This window comes from Oncorhynchus kisutch, linkage group LG25, assembly GCF_002021735.2.
Source record: "Oncorhynchus kisutch isolate 150728-3 linkage group LG25, Okis_V2, whole genome shotgun sequence".
Taxonomy (NCBI): Eukaryota; Metazoa; Chordata; class Actinopteri; order Salmoniformes; family Salmonidae; genus Oncorhynchus; species Oncorhynchus kisutch.
The window spans coordinates 17,249,576-17,269,122 of NC_034198.2; the positions used below are offsets into that span (position 1 = coordinate 17,249,576).

Here is a 19,547-nt window from a genome sequence, read left to right on the forward strand (position 1 = left end):
AAGTCAGAGCTAGAAGTGCTGTATATATTTTTTTGTGTGGGGCTATTTAAAATACTCTTTGAAGAGGTAGGGTTTCAGGTGTTTTTGGAAGATGGGCAGGGACTCTACCGTCCTAGCTTCAGAGGGAAGCTGGTTCCACCATTGGGGTACCAGGACAGAGAAGTGCTTGGACTGGGCTGAGCAGGAGCTGCCCTCCCGTAGGGGTTGCTCAGGCAGGGGTGTAGGGTTTGAGCATAGGCTGAAGGTAGGGAGGGGCAGTTCCTCTTGCTGCTCCATGGATGAGCAGCATGGTCTTGTAGTGGATGCGAGCTTCAACTGGAAGCCAGTGAAGTATGTGGAGGAGCGGGGTGTCATGAAAGAACTTGGGAAGGTTGAAAACCAGGCAGGCTGCAGCGTTCTGGATAAGTTGCAGGGGTTTGATGGCACAAACAGGGAGGCCAGCCATCAGAGATTGGCACTAGTCCAGACGGGAGATGACAAGTGCCTGGATTAGGACCTGCACCGCTTTCTGTGTGAGCTAGGGTCTTGCACTCTGGGAGAGCGACACTGTGGCGTTGTCAACAGTGATGAAGAGGTCTCTGAGCGGTCAAGCCTTCCCCGGGAGGAAGAGCAGCTCTGTCTTGTCGAAGTTGTGCTTGAGGTGGTGGGCAGAGATGCGTGTCGCCACCTGGGTGTCAGAAGGGGAAAAAGGAGAAAAGTAGTTGAGTGTCATCCGCATAGCAATGGTAGGAGAGACCATGTGAGGATATAATGGAGACGAGTGACTTGCTGTATAGAGAGAATATGAGGGCCTAGGACCAAGCCCTGGGGGACACCAGTAGTGAGAGTATGTAGTGCAGACACAGATCCTCTCCACATCACCTAGTTGGAGCAGCCTGCCAGGTAAGATGCAATCCAAGAGTGTGCAGAGCCTGACACTCTCATCCCTGAGGGTGGAGAGGAGGATCTGATGGTTCACGGTGTCAAAGGCAGTGGATAGATCTAGGAGGATAAGACCAGAGGAGAGAGCGTCAGCTTTGGCAGCGCGGAGAGCCTCCGTGACAGCGAGAAGAGCAGTCTTGGTTGAGTGACCCATCTTGAAGCCTGATTGGTTAGAGTCAAGAAGATCGTTCTGACAGCGATAACGAGAAAGTTGATCAGAGACAGCATGCTCAAGTGTCTTGGAAAGAAAGGAAAGGCATACAGGTCTATAGTTTTTGACGTCAGATGAGTCGAGTGTAGCTTGAGGGAGGTGACAGGCCATTTTGAAGTCAGAGGGGATGTAGCCAGTGGTCAGGGATGAGTTGATGAATGGGAGGTCTCCAGAGATGGTCTGGAGAAAGGAGGAGGGGATGGGGTCGAGCGAGCAGGTTGTTGGGCGGCCATACATCACTAGTCACAGGATTTCATCTGGAGAGAGAGGGAGAGAGAGAGAGAGAAAGAGGTCAAGGCGTAGGGTAATTCTGTGTGAGTGGGACCAGTGGACTCAATAGGCTGAGTGAATGTCATCAATCTTGTTTTCAATGTTGATGACAAAGTCGTCCACAGAGAGGGAGAAGGGAGGGGGTGGATGATTAAGGAGGGAGGAGAAGTTGGAAAAGAGAGTTTCCTATTGTTAGAGGTAGAAGCTTACCATCTGGGTAGGGGCTGAGTGGCTAGGGTTGAAGGATAGGGAGACAAATGGAAACTACAGTGATCAGAGATCTGGAGGGGGGGGGGTTGGAGTGAGTCTGTTAGTAGGTGTATTGCCTGTCTTCTGAGTTGGAGGGGATTAGGAAGGGGTGAGGTCAAAAGAGGCAAAGAGGGGAAAGAGAGAGTTGGAAAGAAATGAATCGAAGGCAGAAGACAGGAGGTTGAAGTCGCCAAATACGAAGAGCGGTGAGCCATCGTCAGGAAATTAGCTTAATAAGGTGTCAAGCTCATTGAGGAACTCTCCAAGAGCACCTGGTGAGCAATAGATGACAACAATGTTAAGCTTGAGTGGACAAGTGAAAGTGATGGACAGGTGAGGGGTAGAAAATATAACATCTCCAGTTAGGAGAAATTAGTGGCCCTGTGACATCCCCGTGACAACCATTTCCTCTTGGACTATGAGAGAAAACATAGTCAGATGAAGAGAGATCAGCTTGAGTAGCAGTGTTCTCTGGAGTGATCAGGGCCAAAAAATTAAAGAGACTGAAGGGCAGCATAGGCTGAAATCTGCGTTCTTGACCACAGATCGGCAGTTCCAAACATTGCAAGAGACCCAGAATTCCACATGGGTTATGCGCACAGGTACACTAAATTAGAAGGGCTGCAGCTCAGGGTCGGGAGCGTCTATAAAGCTAACAGGGAGAGGAGCGAACAGGTATAGAAAACACAGTTGCCAAAGCTACAAAAGAGCAGAGAATAACTAAGATACTCAAGTGAGAGTGGTGTGGAGCATTCCTCGAACAACTACGCAGAACAACTTAGTCTTAGTTGTATCTCTGTGCATTCAAATTGCCATTGATAAAATGCAATTGTGTTTGTTGTCTCTAGCGTATGTCTGCCTGCCCATACCATAACCCCACCGCCACCATGGGGCACTCTGTTTACAATGTTGACATCAGCAAACTGCTCGCCGACACAACGCCATACAGGCTGTCTTCCATCTGCCCGGTACAGTTGAAACTGGGATTCGTGAGGAGCATCCTTATTTGATGCCAGTGGTCATCAAAGGTGAGCATTTGCCCACTGAAGTTGGTTACCGAACTGCAGTCAGGTCAAGACCCTCGTGAGGACACTGATCCTACAGATGAATCTCCCTGGGATGGTTTCTGTCAGTTTGTGCAGAAATTCTTCAGTTGTGCAAATTCAGTTTCATCAGCTGTCCATGTAGCTGCTCTCAAATGATCCCTCAGGTGAATAAACAGGATGTGGAGGTCCTAGGCTGGCATGGTTACACGTGGTCTGTGAGACCGGCAGGACGTACTTCCAAATTCTCCAAAACAATGTTGGAGGCGGCTTATGGTAGAGAAATTAACATTACATTATCTGGCAACAGCTCTGGTGTACATTCCTGCAGTCAGCATGCCAATTGCACGCTCCCTAAACTCGAGACATCTGTGGCACTATGTTGTGTGACAAAAGTGCACTTTTTAAGAGTGGGTTTTTATTGTCCCCCAGCACAAGGTGCACCTGTGTAATGATCATGGAGTTTAATCAGCTTCTTGATATGCCACACCTGTCACATGGATGGATTATCTTGGCAAAGGATAAATGTTTTCTAACAGGAATGTAAACAAATTTCTGCACAGAATTGGTGTAAACTAAGCTTTTAAATTTAACATTTATGGGATCTTTTATTTCAGCTCATAAAACCAACACTTTACATGTTGCGTTTATATTTTTGTTCAGTGTACATTCACAAATCCTTGTTGATCATTCTGCACGTTATGAGCAGTCAGAAGTTCACACACCAAGTTGGCTACTGCGAAGAGACGCAGCACTTGACGATGACGGCCCTAGCTTGTAAAAAGACAGTGCTAGACAACAACAAATAAATACAAATTATAGTCCTCTATCTATAGAACGAAGCACACAGAGATGGAGCCTGAGAAACTGGTTATGTACACTCAGAAGAGGTGAAACAACTCCCCCTCCAATACAGCCACTGACTACCAAAACAAGGTCACAAATTGCCCTGCCCCTTAATCCTGGTTGATGTGTCAACAATCAACTGCATGTTATGAGCAGTCAGCAGTTCACACGCCAAGTAGGCAACTGGGAAGACAGGCAGCACCTAAAGTACATGGCCCTAGCTAGAAAAAAATATTCAGTAATAGACAGCGGAGGCTGGTGCCTGGACAGGCTCATTGTAATGGCTGAAATGGAATTAATGTAACTGAGTCAAACATGTGGTTTCCATATGTTCGATATGCCCCTTTTACATTTCAGCCATTACAATTTCCCCGTCCTCCTACAGCTCCTCCTATGGTATTAGACAACGACAAATAAAGACAACAAGTATACTCAGCACTCCTGGAGATATCAGGAGTCCTCTAGCTATAGAACGAAGCTATAGAATTAAGCATTTGGAGACTTTTCCCACCGAATTCTGACGCAAACGAGAGCGGGAGAAGCTGTCTGTGCAACAGAAGTCACACACACACACAGGCAAGGACGCACAAGTGGAGGAGATGTGCGGCAGGAGAGGGTGCGAAAGACCGCATCTGTTCTGCACCAAGGCAAATAGGTGCTGTGACGTCGACGCGGCAACGGCCAAGCATAGTCTAGCGACTTCTAGCGTCAAAACAAGGAGCCAATAGCGATTCTCACAAACAAAACAATAGTTGGCAACTCTTCCCAAAGTCAGTGACAAACTGTCATAGTTGGTTGGTCGGAGAGTTGCACTTGCCGTGTTAAGCAAAGTAGGCAAACCTCCACTGAGCCAGCCAGCCCTTTGACAAGGCACACTGGATTAAGATGTTAAGACTCGCATGGGCACGGTCGTCGTCAAAAAATAGCCGCGTTGACCCAGCTCGCCTGCTAAGTATCGTTCTCCTGGGAGGTGACAACAAGTCGCACAGCCCAGAACAGAGTCGGGACATCAGCGGGCTCACACCACCCCCTGCCAGCGACAAGTCCCCCTCGCTGCTGAGTCCCAGGACGTCCCAATACTGCTTCAGGTAAAGTAGCTAATGAAAAGACACATAACATGACAATCGCCTAGGACGTGACATCTTGCGACTGACTTGTCAAATTAAATGATTAATCGCTAACTAGCTAACGTCAGCTAGCTACAATAATGCAACGATTGATTAGCTGTGGATTACATCATTGTCTCGCCTGGGGAGTTAGCGGGTCGCCAAGTGGTCTTGTACGAGCTGTTGTTAGCTAGCTAGCAGGCTAGATGACATTCGTCCATGGTCTAGCCAGCTAGCTATTTACCCAATTGTAAATACACCTGATGATACTCTTTGCAGTGTTGACACGATTGCCAGTGAACACTGGACATAACACGGTGATGCTTTACGGTGTGTTCTGCAGTTTGGAGAACTAAAAACCATGCTAGCTCAAAGGCTAGTGTTTTTAGCATGCTTGACAGCCAGCACTGTGGTTTTGACAGCTGTCACTTGATAGGGCTCGTGCATGGAGGAAGTAGCTACTGTAGCTAGCTAACTAGCTACAGTAGCTAACGATTATAGTAAGCTGCTACTGTCTAGCCAACATTGATATCATGCAGCACTCATACCGTACATGCCAAGTATGCACGCAGTTCACCCAGCAATAACCTTTCTATAAACATAACATGTGACTTAGCTAACATGGACAGGTTTGATGGCATTGATGGCACACTCCACAGAATGTTATTTTCAGTCAGTCATTTTGTTGTAGTTTACAAACAGTTTGCAAACAGTTTGCCAATGATGATCAAAGTGCTACCTCTGTGTTTCACTTGAACCACCAGTATGACAAGCAGAGCAAGTCTGAGTATGGCGTCTGGGAGCGAGGGGCAGGGTAGCCCCCCGTCCACTCCCCAGAGACCCCCCAACCGCCTGGGACAGGAGAGGTCCCCTTACCTGCTGCAACACGCACACAACCCGGTGGACTGGTGGGTTAGACACACACACACACACACAAAATCCGTGGACTGGCGGGTTAGTCCACTTATTATTCTCTTTCACCAGTAGGACTAATCTAAACCTAATGAAGTACACTGATCAGAAATATAAATACAACATGTAAAGCGTTGGTCCCAATTATTAAATTCTCCTATACGCACAAAAAGCTTATTTCTTCCAAAATGTGTACACACTTTTTTATATCCCTGTTAGTGAGCAGTTTCCCTTTTCTAAGATAATTCATCCACTTGACAGGTGTGGAATATCAATAAGCTGATTAAACAGCATGATCATTACACAGGTGCCCCTTGTGCTGGGGACAATAAAAGGCCACTTTAAAATGTGCACTTTTGTCACACAACACAATGTCACAGATGTCTCAAGTTTTGAGGGAGCGTAACAATTGGCAGGCTGACTGCAGGAATGTCCACCAGAGCTATTGCCAGAGAATTTAATGTTCATTTCTCTAGCATCAACTGTCTCCAATGTCATTTTTTGGCAGTTTGGCAGTATGTCCAACTGACCTCACAACCGCAGACCATGTGTAACCACTCCAGCCCAGGACCTCCACATCTGGCTTCTTCACCTGTGGGATCCACTGAGGGGGGGTTGGGGGTGGTGCTGAGGAGTATTTGTGTCTGTAATAAAGCCATTTTGTGGGGGGAAAACACATTCTGATTGGCTGGACCTGGCTCCCCAGTGGGTGATGGCTGCAATGGCTGCACCCCTGCCCAGTCATGTGAAATCCATAGATTAGGGTCTGATGCTTTTATTTCAGTTGACAGATTTCCTGATGAACTGTAATTCACCAAAGTCTTTGAAATTGTTGCATGTTGCGTTTTTATATTTTTGTTCAGTATATGTAAACTAATATAAGATAGTGCCAGTTAAATACATGAATCTATCCCACCTCCCAGGTATCCATGGGGACAAGAGGCTTTTGACAAAGCCAGGAGTGAAGACAAGCCTATCTTCCTGTCAGTGGGCTACTCTACGTGTCACTGGTGCCATGTGATGGAGAGGGAGTCCTTCGAGGACGAGGAGATTGGAAAGACCCTCAGTGACAACTTTGTCTGTATTAAAGTTGACCGTGAAGAGAGACCTGATGTGGACAAAGTCTACATGACCTTCGTGCAGGTGTGTGTGGCTGCGTGAATGTTTGTGTGCCTGTGTGTATGTTTGTGTGCCTGTGTGTGTAAACATGTAGTAATCAAGTCCCCATATCTGCTGTGTTTGTTAATCTGTGTTGCTGTCCCTGGTCTCTAGGCAACCAGCGGAGGTGGTGGTTGGCCGATGAGTGTGTGGCTGACCCCTGACCTACGACCTTTCATTGGGGGCACCTACTTCCCCCCAAAGGACAGTGGCCGGAGACCTGGACTCAAAACTGTCTTGACCAGAATTATGGAGCAGGTCATAACAATGTCCAAGCTGTATTTGAACTCTACAAATACAGCACTTTACAAAGTTCAAATGTGTGTATACAGTAGCCTACATGGATATGCCAAGTGGCTTGTTGGGTGTGTGAGTGGCAAAGATATTAGTGCTGTAGCAACCGTGTGTGTTCCGCTCCCTCAGTGGCAGGATAACCGTGAAGCGTTGGAGTCAAGTGGTGAGAGAGTTATAGAAGCTCTGAAGAAGGGAACCTCTATCGCAGCTAACCCAGGGGAAACCCCACCCCCAGCCCATGATGTAGCCAATCGCTGCTTCGTACAGCTCGCACACTCCTATGAGGAGGAATATGGAGGATTCAGGGATGCACCCAAGTTCCCCTCACCAGGTACATACGCACACAGGAGTTCTCCAGTTCTTTCTTTTTGTCTTTGCGTCTTTGTCTGTCTGTCTGACCGTTGCTCTCTCTCCTCTTTCTATCTCACGGTCTCTTTCTCACTTTCTTTCTGCCTCTCTCTTTCTGTAGTGAATCTGATGTTCCTTATGTCATTTTGGTCTGTGAACCGTTCGTCCACTGAGGGGTCCGAGGCGCTCCAGATGACCCTACACACACTCCGCATGATGGCCCTGGGGGGCATCCACGACCATGTGTCACAGGTACATACTCTCATTCACACTAACGCCACATTGCCATCGTTCCTAGGACATGCTACTCCACTACACACAGCACACCACAACACAGCTGGCATGAGCAAGAGGAGAACGTTTATGTTGTATTTCTCATTAGTTTCTTTATTTCTCTCCCCATCTTCCTCTCTTGCAGGGGTTCCATCGTTACTCTACAGACTCATCCTGGCACGTTCCCCACTTTGAGAAGATGCTTTATGACCAGGCCCAGCTGGCTGTGGCCTACATCAGCGCCTTCCAGGTGTGTGCATGCGTGTGTTTGTGTGGCAGCCACATCATTTAACCCCTGTCTCTACCATAATCGTTTTCCTGCCAAAAAAGTCTTAGTCAGCAGAATTTGCCTAGATTAATACACTCTGTTAGGGGATGTCACATCATGTGAGGGGTATGTATAGCAATGCGAACCACTGCCGCAAAGCGTGCAATATTTTACAGGGAAAGCTGCAGCAGAAGCGAACTTCTTTGTCCGCGGGAGACTACAATAACTTAGTTTCCTGGGGAAGCTGTGAAGTGAGCTGTAGCCTCCTGGGGAAGCTGTGAAGTGAGCTGTAGCCTCCCGGGGAAGCTGTGAAGTGAGCAGTAGCCTCCCGGGGAAGCTGTGAAGTGAGCTGTAGCATATTGTGTGATTGTGAGTCTGTATGCATAGCAATTATAAGGATACATATTTCGGTACATTTTGCTGCCGACTAACTTACGCTCATTAACCGGTCAACAAACGGTAAAACAATGTCAAACAGTAAAATGATGCGACCAACAGAAAATACTATGGATGCATACAAGAAATTGACACTTTTCAATAAGAGCTTAATGAAAACATACCACAATAGCAAGCCTATCGTCTTACAGTCAAAATGCTCTAGCCAGTTATTGAACATGCAACTTATGTAATGAAGCTAATAAAAGCAAGATAGCGCCGACAGAGAGGGTGACCTCGTTTCTAGTCCTTAGGAAACTATGCAGTATTTAGTTTTTGTTTGTATTATTTCTTAAGTGTTATTACATACAGCCGGGAAGAACTATTGGATATCAGAGCGACATCAACTTACCAACATGATGACCAGGAATACGACTTTCACAAAGCGCATCCTTTGTTCGCACCACCACCCAGGGCATTGGATATCATTCCAGAGGCCGACCTAAAAAAAACGTAGCCGCAGAAGTGGTAGATGGAGCAGGCTCCTTGTCAGACTTCGGAGGCCTGCACACCACCCACCTCTTCCGATTATATTGCTCTCCAATCTCCACATAACAAGGTAGACTAAATTAGGGCAAGGGTTGCTTTCCAGAGACATACTCTGTTTCAAGGAAACATGGCTCTCTCGGGATATGTTGTCGGAGTCGGTACAGCCACTGGGATTCTTTGAGTCGCGCCGACAGAAATTAACATCTCTCTGGGAAGAAGGGCGGGGGTGTATGCCTCATGATGTAATGGTAACAACATTTAAAAAAAAAAATGTATTTTGCCAGGTAAATTGACTGAGAACACATTCTCATTTACAGCAACGACCTGGGGAATAGTTACAGGGGGCTGAATGAGCCAATTGTAAACTGTGGATTAATAGGTGACCACGATGGTTTGAGGGCCAGATTGGGAATTTTGCCAGGACATCAGGGTTAACTCTTACGAAAAGTGCCATGGGATCTTTTAATGACCTCAGAGAGTCAGGACACCCGTTTAACGTCCCCAATCACTGCCCTGGGGCATTGGGATATTTTTTAGACCAGAGGAAAGAGTGCCTCCTACTGGCCCTCCAACACCACTTCCAGCAGCATCTGGTCTCCCATCCAGGGACTGACCGGGACCAACCCTGCTTAGCTTCAGAAGCAAGCCAGCAGTGGTATGCAGGGTGGTATGCTGCTGGCATACAGGAACTCAGTCCTTTTGTTCACCTGACCTAGAATTCCTCACAAGCAAATGCCGACCATATTTTCCCCCAAGAGAATTCTCGTTGGTTGTCGTCACAGCCGTGTATATCCCCCCTCAAGCCGAGACCACGACGGCCCTCAAGGAACTTCACTGGACTCTATGCAAACTGGAAACCATATATCCTGAGGCTGCATTTATTGTAGCTGGGGATTTTAACAAGAACATTTGAGAACAAGGCTACCTAAATTCTATCAGCATATTGATTGTAGAACTTGTGTGGGCAATACACTGGATCACTGCTACTCTAACTTCTACGATGCATACAAGGCCCTCTCCCGTCCTCCCTTTCAGTAAATCTGACCATGACTAAATTTTGATCCTCCCATCCTATAGGCAGAAACTCAAACAGGAAGTACCCGTGACAAGAACTGACCAATCGGAATCCATGCTTCAAGATTGTTTTGATCACGCAGACTGGGAAATGTTCCGGGCAGCCTCAGAGAATAATATCGATCTATACGCTGATTCAGTGAGTGAGTTTATATGGAAGTGCATTGGAGATGTTGTACCCACTGTGACTATTAAAACATACCCTAACCAGAAACCGTGGATAAGTGGCGGAATTTGTGCACTACTGAAAGCGCGAACATCCGCATTTAACTATGGAAAGATGACTGGGAATATGGCCGAATACAAACAGTGTAGTTATTCCCTTCGCAAGGCAATCAAACAAGATGTTGATATAGGGACAAAGTGGAGTCGCAATTCAACGGCTCAGACATGTGGCAGGGTCTACAGGCAATCACGGACTACAAAAATAAAACCAGTCTTTCTTCCAGATAAACTAAACACCTTCTTTGCCCGCTTTGAGGATAATACAGTGCCACCGACGCGGCCTGCTACCAAGGACTGCGGGCCCCCCCTCTCCTTCTCCGTGGCTGACATGAGTAAGACATTTAAACATGTCTAGCCGCATCCTCAGAGCATGTGTTTACGGACGTATTCAATCTCTCCCTATCCCAGTCTGCTGTCCCCACATGCTTCAAGATGGCCACCATTGTTCTTGTACACAAGAAGGCAAAGGAAACTGAACTAAATGACTATCGCCCCATAGCACTCACTTCTGTCATCATGAAGAGCTTTGAGTGACTAGTCAAGGATCATATCACCTCCACCTTACCTGCCACCCTAGACCCACTTCAATTTGCAAACCACCCCAATAGGTCCACAGACAATGCAATCACTATCACACTGCACACTGTCCTATCCCATCTGGACGAGAGGAATACCTATGTAAGAATGCTGTTCATTGACTGCAGCTCAGCGTTCAACCCCCATAGTACCCTCCAAGTTCATCATTAAGCTTGAGGCCCTGGCTCTCAACCCCGCCCTGTGCAATTGGGTCCTGGACATCCTGACAGGCCACCCCTAGATGGTGAAAACAGGAAACAACATCTCCACTTTGCTGATCCTCAACACTGGGGCTCCACAAGGGTGCGTGCTCAGCCCCCTCTTGTACTCCCTGTTCACCCGTGACTGCGTGGCCATGCACACCTCCATCATCAACTCAATCATCAAGTTTTCAGATGACACAACTGTAGTAGGCTTAACTTCTTATGGCTGGGGGGCAGTATTGAGTAGCTTGGATGAATAAGTTGCCCAAAGTAAACGGCCTGCTCCTCAGTCTCAGTTGCTATAATATACAGTGGGTCAAAAAAGTATTTAGTCAGCCACCAATTGTGCAAGTTCTCCCACTTAAAAAGATGAGAGGCCTGTAATTTTCATCATAGGTACACTTCAACTATGACTGACAAAATTAGAAAACAAATACAGAAAATCACACTGTAGGATTTTTAATGAATTTATTTGCAAATTATGGTGGAAAATAAGTATTTGGTCAATAACAAAAGTTTATCTCAATACTTTGTTATATACCCTTTGTTGGCAATGACAGAGGTCAAACGTTTTCTGTAAGTCTTCACAAGGTTTTCACACTGTTGCTTGTATTTTAGCCCATTCCTCCATGCAGATCTCCTCTAGAGAAGTGATGTTTTGGGGCTGTTGTGAGTATAACAGAACTGATATTGCAGGGGAAACCCTGGGAAAAATCAATATCAACCAGATTCCTTTTCCTATCGCTTCCTCAAGGTGTCAGTCTTTAGACATAGTTTCAGGCTTTTATTTTGAAAAATGAGCGAGATTGTATGGCCGGGTGCCAGCAGCGTTTTGTATGCGCAACAGAGTTTGGGCAGCCATTGCCTTTCCCTCTCCTACTGAAAAAGACAGTTGCGGTTGATATATTATCGATTATATATTTTAAAAACAACCTGAGGGTTGATTATAAAAAATGTTTGACATGTTTCTGTGGACATTACGGATACTACTTGGAATTTGTCTGCGTTGTCGTGACCGCTCTTTCCTGTGGATTTCTGAACATAACGCGACAAACAAACAGAGGTCATCCATATATTTATATGTATATATTCTTATTCTATCCCTTTAATTACATTTGTGTGTATTCGGTAGTTGTTGTGGAGACATGTAAAGAGTGACATGTATCCATTGTGATTTTCCCTGGACTTTCACTGCTGACCTCGTTATGAGCAAAACTTGATAAAGGACCTTCCCATTTTGTCCCTAATGTGTCTCTTACATATTGTTTTACCAATCACCCACTGTCCTGGTTCTACGTCATGTCCCCCCTCAGGAGTTATTCCCTACGCCTCTTTTACTTCTGTCTGCTTCCCCTACTGCATTAGAGAGTTGTATGCAATAGTTAAGCATTGTGCCACTCAATGTGAACGTCTGCTTTTCTCAAATCCAACGTGCCTGGTAGTGACATGGGTCGACCTGTGACAACCTCAAACGGACTCAACCCTGTGGGTTTGTTATGTGTTTCCCGTAAACTACACAATACCAAAGGCAAAGCATTCAGCCATGCCATTCTTTGAAAGTCTCTTTCAAAACTCGATTTGGGCGTTCTACCTGTCCACTCGATTGAGGGTGATAAGGGCAGTGTAGTTGCCAGTTTGTTGACGAACGAACCACCTTCTGACACACCTTTCCTGTGAAATGAGTGCCTTGGTCTAATTGTTCTGGAAATCCCCATCTGGGAATGATTTCTCAAATCAAATTTTAGCTGTGTGTTGTGCAGTTCCTTTCTTACTAAGGTGGACAACGACCAGCACATCTTCGGGCCCTTTACATTTGGGCAGCGTGATGTATTCAGGCTGTAGATGTCTGAAGGGTCCTGGTGGGGCAGGCGCTCGTTGTTTCTGTACTTTCACTCATCCTTTGGTGTTGTTTGATTTGATTTGGGATTTGATTTGTTTTGTTTTCCATACAAATGTTGCAATTCGCCACAACAGCCGCAGCCTCTTTCCCATTTTCCAACACAACGATAAACTATCTTGTCCACAACAATGTGTCCCAAAGGGTGGAGCTGTGTCATCAAGCAGGGTAGGAGTGCATTTGGCACTACACATCTCAGGTTGTATTTCCACACACCTTCTTGATTGAGTTTGCATCCTACAGCCATCCATTCCCACACTTCATCTTTTGGTGCACTGCTTTGCATATCTCTAATGTGTTGCAATGTATCCAATGTGTATCTCCTAATCAGTTTAGGTGAGAGGTGTTCTATTGGCAGCCGCCCTGGCAGCTTTGTCAGCCAACTCATTACCTTTACTCTGGTCTGTAAAGATTTTTCCATATGCTTTCATTTTCAAAATTGCAACTTGTCCAGGTAACTGGAGAGAATTCAGTAGAGCCATCACCTCTGGTCCATTCTTCACAGGAGCTCCCAGTGATGTCATGAATCCTCTGTTTTCCAAAATCATGGGTAACACCAAAAGCATACCTTGAGTCTGTGTAGTTGTTTTTCCACCAATTCCGCCACCTGTGCTGATGTTACTGCAGGTAACATGCCTGTCACTATCACATTGTCCATTGTAGGAACTGCCCAGCCTGCCTTCCTCACACCCCCCTCCACAATGCTTGAACCGTCTGTGTATGAGATAAACTCAGAGTTTTCCAACAGATGCCACTTAGTAAACCCATCAGAGAGCTGATCCAAAACCAACTCACAACAGTTGTGTTCAAGTAATGTGGTATCTGTAGGATACATCAGAGTAGCTGGATTACATGGTGTGCCACGTTGCATTATGATGTTAGGAGCCAACATAGTTGGAGGCTCCATTCGTTCCAACGAGCAGCTGTGACCTGTGCAGCTTGATTCATTGTCAAAAAAGAGTATGAACAGCATGTCGGCAAAATGTGTCTTTTCAACTATACCCATGTCCAATAGATCTTTAATCACTACTTTAGTAGCATCCATAGCTTCCTTGCTAATGGGATATTGTTTTGTGCAAGGTGGGGCAACACCTGTCAAGCACACTGGTTCCATATCCAAAGTTCCAACCTCATTTTTCTTCGTAGTCCAAATAGGATGGTTCTGAACTGTAGATCCCTGCAGTTGTCTAATTTGCCACGTCACCTTCCCTTCAGAGATGTTCAGTGCACAGTCAAGTTGCATAATAACATCAGGACCTAAAATAGGTTGTTCAACTGAGCCTATCCACAACCCTTATTTTCAAAATGTTCTTACACTTGTTAAATATTACTGCACTGCCGAAACTAGAAGCACAAGCATTTCGCTACACTCGCAATAACATCTGCTAGTCATGTGTATGTGACCAATAACATTTGATTTGAGTACATTATTTTCAAACATTTGCCAAAATGCAATTAGTGGAAAACACCCTTCTATACGGCGCACCGAATGCGAGCGGTTCCATGTGACAAAGATTCAAATCTTTGTTAGAAACTAATTGCAACAACTAGGATGGGTTGCTAATATGACTAGGATTGTGCCTTTTGGCTTCTGGACAACAAAATAAAGTTGATATGAAAACCAATAGAACAGGAGAGAAATGCTGGTTAATGGCTAGAGGAAGTCTTGATCAAATAATTGCCTCTACATTTCTGTGATTGGATTTTGGCCAGGCTACTTTAAAGAAAGGTAAGACATGCCTCATTATCTGAAGTAAAGTAAACCGTTCAGGTTTCAAACAATTATACTGTAAAGTGGTGGGTGATGCGCTGATAACCTGCCAACCATTGACTTTAGCCTACAGTATGCACAAGAATAGTGATTAGGATTCACACTTTTATGAGTTGAGATTGAGAAATAAAAATAGTAGCTCTTTTTAATCGTGGCCATCAAAACAGTTTTTAACCTATAGACCAATAAGCACAACCGGTCAAATGTATTTTCAGCGGCTAACCGTTATACCTAAAAGCAATGTATAGGCCCATAGACGTGTCCCTTACCTTGTTGGTGGTACAGTAGAATAAATCAACACTGTAGTATAGTAGAAAACACCAACAAGGCTTCTTCACTGATGTATTTTTAATCTTGAAAAGGTAATGATTCACTGTAAAGCCAGCCTCGATGCGTAGTACAGGGATATATAGGTGCTGTATTTGGGAGGTGTTCGATCAAGTGCAAGAAGTTGTTTTTTATAGAAGGTGTTGTACAGTGGTTGGCTCAGAATACAGTTGCGTTATCGTTGCTATATGTTGTTGTGAGTGCAGGTCTCAGGAGACTGGTGCAATATTGTTAATTACAGTATCGTATGGTTGGTTGGGTTCCGGTTGTGTAACAGTTGCAGTGTGATATGTTGTCTTCTCTGAGTGCAGGCCTGGTTGTGGAATGGTGTTGGTCTGCTTGTGTCATGGTTGCAGTGTGGTTTTGTGATATGTTGTCTTGTGTGGGTGCAGGTGTCGGGGGAGCAGGTCTTTGCTGACGTGGCCCGGGACATTCTTCTCTATGTCTCCAGAGACCTCAGTGACAAGGTGAGCCATCTCCCTCCTACCTCATTAACACCTCTGTGTGCGTGCGTGCATGTGTGTGAGGGCCAGGTATCGCACTCTTTTAAAAAATGCCCCTGGATTACTATCAAGGTCCACCTGTTTCTTCCTCTCCCTGCTCCCTGCCCTGGCAAGGCGGCGGCCATCTTAGTTTGATTAATGTCTCGACAGCCCAGAACAGAGCACACAATTAAAACCACACTCATTGAGATCATTCTATTCACCAAGATTTATTATGTAATTATACGGTAAGGAATTACGCAAGGAAGGTAATTTACCACGGACACTTTCTTTTATACGGCTGCCTCGTACAGGGCTTTCCCTCGAAAGCTCTGAGTCATTGTCGCAGAGAGAATATAAAGAATGTGCAGACAATGGAGTTGGCCTGAATTTGAGTTTCTAGTTAATTTACTTACTGTTAAACGGAGTAGTTGTATGTTATCTACCTTTAATCTCATGTGCTGCGGGCAGTGGCGTGCACAAACAGCAGTTGATGACTGAACCTTGTTTTTTTTCACACGATTGTTAGGTAATAAGTTAGGTAGTTTAGACAGCACTACAGCTAGCTAGCACTTCCACACTCCATTTCCCTAGGGGGCAGCAGCTACCTTGTCCAGATGCTGAGCCTGGTTGATAAGCGCATCAGGTGCTGCCAATTAGGGTTGTCGTCGGTCAGAGTCCCAGCTTGCAAGCCGCAGGGCTGCTGATTTTGTTTGGTGTCCATGAGGCCTTTCGTTTGTTTTTGAGGCTTTAGTTTCGGCCTTTTAGTGTTTTTATTTGTTTCGCCACATTCTGAAAAAATTATAATCCGGTTGGACAGGCCGATCAAGAGACAGAGCTGGCCCTGGGTACATGCATTCACCGCCTGGTTGCATTACTTTTCACATTTAATGCACACATTTATTCAGGTTACAGACATTGTAACTAGGCCAAGGACCCCTTGAGAAAGCGAGTGCAACAATTTCCTTAGGCAAGTTTCTTGGTTTCGTAATCCATTACATCAACAGCCTCATGACCGGAACATTGGTTTAAGATTCATTACATTTATCATACAGAGAATGATATTAACACTATGTTCTGTAAACACCCCTTCTCTCCCTCTTGGGGGTTTAGTCTGGGGGCTTCTACAGTGCTGAGGACGCAGACTCTCTCCCTGCTGCTGGGGGAAGTGAAAAGAGGGAGGGGGCATTCTGTGTGTGGATGGGGTCAGAGGTCAGAGAACTACTTCCTGTCGTGGTGGAGGGAGCAACAGGGGGCGCTACAGAGGCTGACATCTTCATGCACCACTACGGGGTCAAAGAACAAGGCAACGTGGACATGGAACAGGTGTGTGTGTGCGCGCAAGCTCGTTGGTCCCCAAGATAGACCTTGTCCTAAGTATCTTTTAAATGATCATTAACATTTATCTTCTGTGTGTCTTCTGTAATTATCTTCTGGGCGTGTCAGGACCCTCATGGGGAGCTGCAGGGCCAGAATGTGTTGATTGTGCGTTACTCTGTGGAGCTGACAGCTGCACGCTTTGGCCTCAGTGTTATAAAGGTCTCTGAGCTACTGGCCTCTGCTAGAGCCAAGATGGCCGAAGTCAGGAAGAGCCGTCCAGCCCCTCACCTCGACACCAAGATGCTGGCCTCCTGGAACGGTAAGTGCACACACACACTGCACCCAGGTCTCCATCTGATGCGGGAGTGTATCTGTGAGGTAACGAAGCTAGGTGATTCCAGGAACCCTTCCATTAAACCTCTCTCCTCCATCTAGTCCTTAATTAGTCAATCACTTCATTAATCAGCTGTCCCACAGTGCAGACAGCACTCTACTGGGCTTTGATGACTAGGCTGCTCCCTACCAACGCTTTGATACTGACATGAAAGATGGAGGGAGGGATAGAGGGAAGGAGAGAAAAGGAACCCAGCGACCAGGGGAACTTCAAAGCCTGGTAATCACCAAGTTGCTTCTGAACTGCCACCTCACGGAGTCACTGAGCTGCTCCAGAGAGAGATAATGATACAGCGTTCCAGTATGGGACGTTACCACAGAATTCCATTGAAACCATGTTGCTGGCAGTTGCTTGACAATATTTTGGGTTTGGCAATATGACAATGGGTTTCATAACCCTTCTCTCCCTCCTTCCATATCTCTTTATTGCTCTCTCTCCAGGTCTGATGTTATCAGGCTTTGCACGTGTCGGTGCTGTGCTGGATGACAAGGCTCTGCTGGAGAGAGCGGTGCAGGCCGCTGGCTTCCTAAAGGAGCACCTGTGGGACGCGGAGCGACAGATCATGCTTCGCTCCTGTTACCGTGGAGATGAGATGGAAGTGGAGCAGGGGTAAGATGGGGGGGTAATGATGAGGATGTTTAGGTGACAAATCATAACTTTAGTACTTGACATCAGTGTGTGATTTGCGCATAAGTTTCAATTATCTGCACATATCGCAAGTGAGCAATGGACTGAATTAAAGGTTAAATAAAAAAAAATATAATAATACAATGATTTGGGCAGGTAGGTGACAACACATGAGGAACTTTCACCAACATCAATTTGACCACGTGTTAGATAAGATTCAAACTAAAACAAAAATGTATTTATCACATGCTTCATAAACAACCAGAGAAATGCTTACTTACGGGCCCTTCCCAACAGAAATAATAATAATAAATAATATATATAAATAATAGCACAAGGAAATAACGGTAACATGGCTATATACACGGGGTACCAGTACCGAGTTGATGTGCAGGGGTACGAGGTAATTGAGGTAGATCTAGTGTATGTACATATAGGTAGGGAAAAAGTGACTAAGCAACAGGACTAGTGATGCACCGATATATTACATTTTTGGCTGATTCTGATATTTTCCTTGCCAAAAAAAACGATACCGATATTTAAAATGTTAGCGACCTTTTAAGCATTCTAGTACAGTTAAATAGTTAACACACATGGACGCAGAGGTCTAAGGCACGGCATCTCAGTGCAAGAGGCGTCACTACAGTCCCTGGTTCGAATCCAGGCTGTATCACATCCTGCCGTGATTGGGAGTCCCATAGGGCGGCTCACAATTGTCCCAGCGTCGTCCGGGTTTGGCAGGGGTAGGGCGTCATTGTAAATAAGAATGTGTTCTTAACTGACTTGCCTAGTTAAATAAAGGTTACACACACGCACCACACTGACCCCAAAATGATTTTGTTGGCATTTACATATGTCCCCATTACCAGTAAAACATCATCAAAACCTATTTCTTTCACTTACCTGCTGTGCTGTTTCATTGTTCAGTCGTTTCATTCTCAACCAGGATTTCTTGGAACGCCGTTTGGGTGTTTGCGTGTCAAAAAAGAAAACGATGACCAGTAGATAACACTATTTGACATGTCAAATAAGTTTGTTGACCAATCAGGACCTGAAAATGAATTCACGTCACATAATAGCTTAACGCCTTCATAGTTATTACACTAAGTAAATAATGTATCACTTGTATTTCATGTCACAATGATTCATCGATACGTATGCTATGATGCTGGTCTCGTGCACCTACAGTGCTGGTCCTAAAAAAGTTAAGCTAATTAGCTAGCTAGCTAACTATATAAATAGGTGTAAAATAACCCACATATATTAGATTAATGGTTGCCGGACCCATCTATGGGAAGCTAGCCACAATAAGGATTAGCCACAATAGTGGACTTTGCGGTTAGCCTTCAAAATAAAACTATGGCATAATTCTACTATTTGTATTCATTTGCATCACTGTTAATGACATACTTTTATTTTGAAGGCACACCGTAAATTCCACTATTGTGCCTAATCTTTGTGGCTAGCTTTACAATACATAAACAAGTCCGGTTGAGCCTCACTAGCCAGATGAAGCTAGCTGGCTGCTTATAATGTTAGCTTTGGGCAACAGGGTTAAGTAGCTGGCTAGCTATTCATTTTCATTAACTGTTGAAGTTAAATTTCAATAGGCGAACAACAAGTGGCAACCTAGTTAATACTTACTCACAAGGATTCCTAAATCATTGCTAAGAATAATGAAAACTGCAGTTTCTATACTGGTCATTGTTTCAGGCTGGTTGTATTGGTGCTAGCTAGGTACCAAGATAAAGCTAGCTACCCCAGAAGTTGCGTCAAACAAATGCTTTATTACCATTGCGGTATTGTAAATAACATTGTTCGTGGCCGG

At 45.3% G+C, this 19,547-nt stretch overlaps 1 protein-coding gene across 1 annotated transcript in view; it reads left to right on the forward strand.

The window, feature by feature from the left end:
* Window positions 1-4,313: 4,313 nt before the first annotated feature.
* The window catches only part of spata20 (spermatogenesis associated 20), a 68,060-nt gene continuing 52,826 nt past the window's right edge, over window positions 4,314-19,547 (forward strand). The window contains exons 1-11 of the mRNA XM_020460470.2: window positions 4,314-4,628; window positions 5,411-5,554; window positions 6,482-6,701; window positions 6,831-6,974; window positions 7,140-7,341; window positions 7,480-7,610; window positions 7,777-7,881; window positions 15,289-15,363; window positions 16,492-16,704; window positions 16,825-17,017; window positions 17,533-17,701. Of these exons, the coding sequence (XP_020316059.1) occupies window positions 4,426-4,628; window positions 5,411-5,554; window positions 6,482-6,701; window positions 6,831-6,974; window positions 7,140-7,341; window positions 7,480-7,610; window positions 7,777-7,881; window positions 15,289-15,363; window positions 16,492-16,704; window positions 16,825-17,017; window positions 17,533-17,701 (1,799 nt within the window). The 5' untranslated portion in view covers window positions 4,314-4,425. The remainder of the gene's footprint in view (window positions 4,629-5,410; window positions 5,555-6,481; window positions 6,702-6,830; window positions 6,975-7,139; window positions 7,342-7,479; window positions 7,611-7,776; window positions 7,882-15,288; window positions 15,364-16,491; window positions 16,705-16,824; window positions 17,018-17,532; window positions 17,702-19,547) is intronic.